Below are 4,632 nucleotides of genomic sequence, written 5' to 3'. Positions count from 1 at the left end.
TTTTACCGAGGCCAAAATTGAATCCCGCTGCGGCTGTCCCAGTGGCGGCTGTCCCAGTGGCGGCCGCCGGGTTGGTCAGATTGAGGGTTGGAGCCGTTGTCTTGGCCGCCCCAAAAGAGAAAGAGCTGTTGGCCTGGGTGGTGGCGGTGCCCGGGGCACCAAACGCAAACGGCCCAGGCATGGTTGAGCTGTACAAGAGAGAGTACCTTTCATTTGTTTGTTTTTATATTAATGTAGGTGTTTTTACACCCCACCCCCATCAACACCATTTAGATCATTTAGGAGGCGGGTTTTCAACCCTGCCTGTCAGGGTCAACCCGGGCTGGGAAGGATTCAACATCCCAGCAGAAAGACCGAGATACTTGATGAAAATTTCTCCCTACTTGGGATTCAAACTCTTGTATTCCGCGTGTGAAAGTGAAACACCTATCCCCTACACCAAACACCGCTTCTTGGATAGATAGAGAGAGAAAATAATATATTAAATGTCTGTCATAATGCACGTAATGCTGGCTTTGCAAAATTTGATGTTGTGCCAGAAACTAGCAAGGTCAAGACAAAAAGATTGCATGATTATTATTAAATATGGCTCAGCCATATAAGCGCTCAGCGTTTCACCGGAAGTAACCCGTCAAAAATGCCCCGCCGCCACGGCCGAACAGTTGTAAACATGGGGGTTTGGCGGGGGGGAAACAGCTGAGATACCCGAAATGTATATCTGCTACTGAAAAATGACAATTTGCGGCTCAACGGATGATAAAAAGCATATAAAAGCATCCGAGAACGCGATAGACTCAACAATTAGTACATCAGCAGGGCGAAACAAGTGATAACACTAACACATAGCGTGTAGATCTAGTCGCTCAGCGGGACCGCGTCACTTTATCGATCGATATCTCGGCCAAGAGACGCTCTACGAGGTCAAGATAACTTGCAAAGTCATTGGTCACTACTTATAACTTTGGCCTGTAATTGACTTCGTCATTTTCCATATAAGGAACACTGGAATTTTCCATTGAAAAGGGTCAGCGTCTATGCCCTTTCGAAGTGATTATTCGGACTCGAGTCCGAATATGAAAAAATGTTATTCGGACTCTGATTCTTGTCCAGCATGACATCACTTCCGACTTCCTGTGACTCGTGAATCCGGCTTCCTGTCCTGCCTCACTCGTGACTCGCCTCAGGCTGGGTAGAGAACGGGATAACTTCGGGCAAAAAGGCGTTTTGTGCAGGAGCCGAGTTTTAATCTTATGATGAATTTGAGGCCGGCCTGAAAAGTTATAGCGCTTCTAATAAATGTTTATTTGTCAAGAGGTCATCAGAAGCAATTAAAGATGGCTCGTTAGCGTGTGTCGGGGTCGGATGGGCGGCCTGCACACGTGTGGCTGTGTGCGTGTCGGGGAGGGTGGTGGGGGGGCACTATCGGTCTGGGCTTTGAACGTCGCATGTATACGCGTCAGTCTTCCCCCCCCCCCCCCGGCAACTGATCATTATTACAATAATAAGCTAGTCTTGACGTAGATCTACGTAATGAATTGTGTGCTGGTCTATGGAATCAAAAGTTGCCGTATGCTCAGCTCTACACAGCAACACAACTTTTTCTTGGTAAACAATCGATATGACACAGGCTTGTGTATTTCAACGAATCGGTCTTTTATTTTTTTTACACAGCTCATAATATGCAGGTGCCAGGTGGTCTGCTAATCTTCAATTTTACCTTTTTCTACAACAAAGAAAGTGGGAAACGTGGGGGCGGGGCGTATCAATGAGGCGGCGGGCATTGGGTCAGCAGATAAGGTGTGGGGGAAACTAAAAAATGGTGGAAAATTGGAAGCACTGAACGTTAGATCTATAGAACGAAGACACTTCCTTTTTTCGGGACCCGAGTCCAAATAAATAACATTTTTTCATATTCGGACTCGAGTCCGAATAAGAAATTTTTTTATTCGGACTCAAGTCCAAATATATGAAAAAATGTTATTCGGACTCGAGTCCGAATAACGACGGCCATGCCCTTTATATAGGGCCTGCGCGCTTCCCGGTCGAAGTAGGTCAGCCTTATATATAGGGCCTGCGCGCTTCCCGGGTAGCCCGGCTCACGCCCTTTATATAGGGCCTGCGCGCTTCCAGGGTTAATAGTGGTCGCTCGTTACGGAAGTCCTCCCGAATACTGTCTATCGGTGTGGACGATCAAATTGACCAAAACAAAGTTAAAAAATGATGTTAAAACACAAAAGTAAATTAATTTGGTTGTCTACAAAGATGCTACGGCTATTTGACTTTTCAAATCGAGCCGAACTACGTGGGTCGCCATTTTGTTTTGCCCGGAAGTTCTCGCGCTACTTCTCTAGCTCTCTCTCTCTCTCTCCACTGCCCAGGGACAAAATTGTACGCTTTTAGTAGGCTAACAGTAGTAATGTAATGTTTGTTCACGGCACAGAATTCTACAATTTTTCTGTTATCGCAGTGTAGAATTCTGTGGTTTAGAGTGAAAGCAAAATTGGTTGGCCTAGATCTAATCTAGATCTAGGCTATAATGGTGAACGCGCACCGGGTGAGAATAGCCAAAAGACACACCTGCACTATTCTCACCCGGCACCCGGGGTGAGAATAGAGGTGGCCTTAACCCTGGAAGCGCGCAGGCCCTATATAAAGGGCGTGAGCCGGGCTACCCGGGAAGCGCGCACGCCCTATATATAGGGCTGACCTACTTCGACCGGGAAGCGCGCAGGCCCTATATAAAGGTCATAGACGCTGACCCTTTTCAATGGAAAATTCCAGTGTTCCTTATATGAAAAATGACGTAGTCAATTACAGGCCAAAGTTATAAATAGTGACCAATGACTTTACAAGTTATCTTGACCTCGTAGAGCGTCTCTTGGCCGAGATATCGATCGATAAAGTGACGCGGTCCCGCTGAGCGACTACACGCTATGTGTTATCACTTGTTTTGCCGTGCTGATGTACTAATTGTTGAGTCTATCGCGTTCTCGGCATTGTTTGTATTTATTTGATCGCTGATCATTTTTGAATAGCTCATTCTATCAGCTTAAAGAAAATATATGCTTTTATATGCTTTTTATCATCCGTTGAGCCGTAAATGGTAATTTTTCAGTAGCAGGTATACATTTCGGGTATCTCAGCTGTTTCCCCCCCGCCAAACCCCCATACAATGTTTACAACTGATCGGTCGTGGTGGCGGGGCATTTTTGGCGGGTTACTTCCGGTGAAACGCTGAGCGCTTCTAGGGTTAATGTAACGAAGTGGCTAGCCGTACTTTTTAAGTACTGCTAGACTGAGAGTCTAGCCATACTTAAGTATGGCTAGACTGCCAGTCTAGCCGTACTTAGATCTAGGTTTGGCCCAATCGACTCAAGCCTGTTAAGTACACAGGTCTCATTAGATCTAGATCTAGTAATTATTCAGGTTCAAATACATGCAAGTCAGTAAGGCACCCTTTGGTTTTGTCTGAAATACAAATACTTTTGGCATTGCAAACTAAAAATTTCATTTACAATTCAGCCATCAATATTAAGTACGGCTAGCCTGACAGTCTAGCCGTCCTTAAGTACGGCTAGCCTGGCTGTCTACCCGTACTTAAGTACGGCTAGACTGCCAGTCTAGCCGTACTTATCTTAGGCCCTATTAACATTAGAAAACAGGAGGTTTAAAATACATACACTGTAAAAGGCACCTGGTTTCGTCTCAAATACAAATGCTTTAGGTACTGCACACTAAAAATGTAGGAAGTGGCTATTCTCATCCGGGGTGAGAATAGAAATACGATCAACCTCTCACCCCCGGGTGAGACTTGCGACCGTAGGCTATTCTCACCCGGTTTGAAACAAGACCTGTTTTCCCTAATTTCGGAATATTTTCTATCGATGTGGATGATCAAATTGATAAAATCCAATAAAAAAATTACGTTATAGCACAAAAGTAAGCTAATTTGATCGTCTTCAAAGATGCTATGGCTATTTCACTGTTCGAATCGAGCCGAACTACGCGGGTCGCCATTTTGTTTTGCCCGGAAGTTCTCGCAAGATCTACTCCTCCCCTCTCTCTCTCTCTCTGTCTCTTTCTGAAAACTGTTTATCGTTGTGGACGATCAATTTGACCAAAACAAAGTTAAAAAATGATGTTAAAACACAAAAGTAAATTAATTTGGATGTCTACAAAGATGCTACGGCTATTTAACTTTTCGAATCGAGCCGAACTACGCGGGTCGCCATTTTGTTTTGACCGGAAGTTCTCGCGCTACTCCTCTCTCTCTCTCTCTCCACTGCCCACAGACAAAATTGTATGCTTTTAGTAGGCTACAGTTGTAATGGAACATTTGTTCACAGCACAGAATTCTACAATTTTTCTGTTATACACAGTGTAGAATTCTGTGGTTTAGGGTGAATGCAAAATTTGTTGGCCTAGATCTAGGCTATAACGGTGAATGCGCACCGGGTGAGAATAGCCAAAAGACTCGCCTGCACTATTCTCACCCCGGGTGAGAATAGAGGTGGCCAAAAATGTATATATATTTACAATTCAGTAGGCCTATTTTTTGTAATGGTCAGTCTAGCCATCATATTAATAATAGGCCACCTCTATTCTCACCAGGAGTGAGAATAGTGCAGGCGA

General features: G+C 44.8%; 1 protein-coding gene across 1 annotated transcript in view; it reads right to left on the bottom strand.

Annotated features, from left to right (window-relative positions):
* The window catches only part of LOC101850699 (nucleoporin p58/p45), a 25,475-nt gene that overhangs the window by 19,370 nt on the left and 1,473 nt on the right, over window positions 1-4,632 (bottom strand). The window contains exon 2 of the mRNA XM_035968149.1: window positions 1-188. Coding sequence (XP_035824042.1) covers window positions 1-181 — 181 coding nt within the window. The 5' untranslated portion in view covers window positions 182-188. The remainder of the gene's footprint in view (window positions 189-4,632) is intronic.

This window comes from Aplysia californica, unplaced genomic scaffold (assembly GCF_000002075.1).
Source record: "Aplysia californica isolate F4 #8 unplaced genomic scaffold, AplCal3.0 scaffold00042, whole genome shotgun sequence".
NCBI lineage: Eukaryota > Metazoa > Mollusca > Gastropoda > Aplysiida > Aplysiidae > Aplysia > Aplysia californica.
This window is presented reverse-complemented; position numbering and strand designations above follow the sequence as displayed.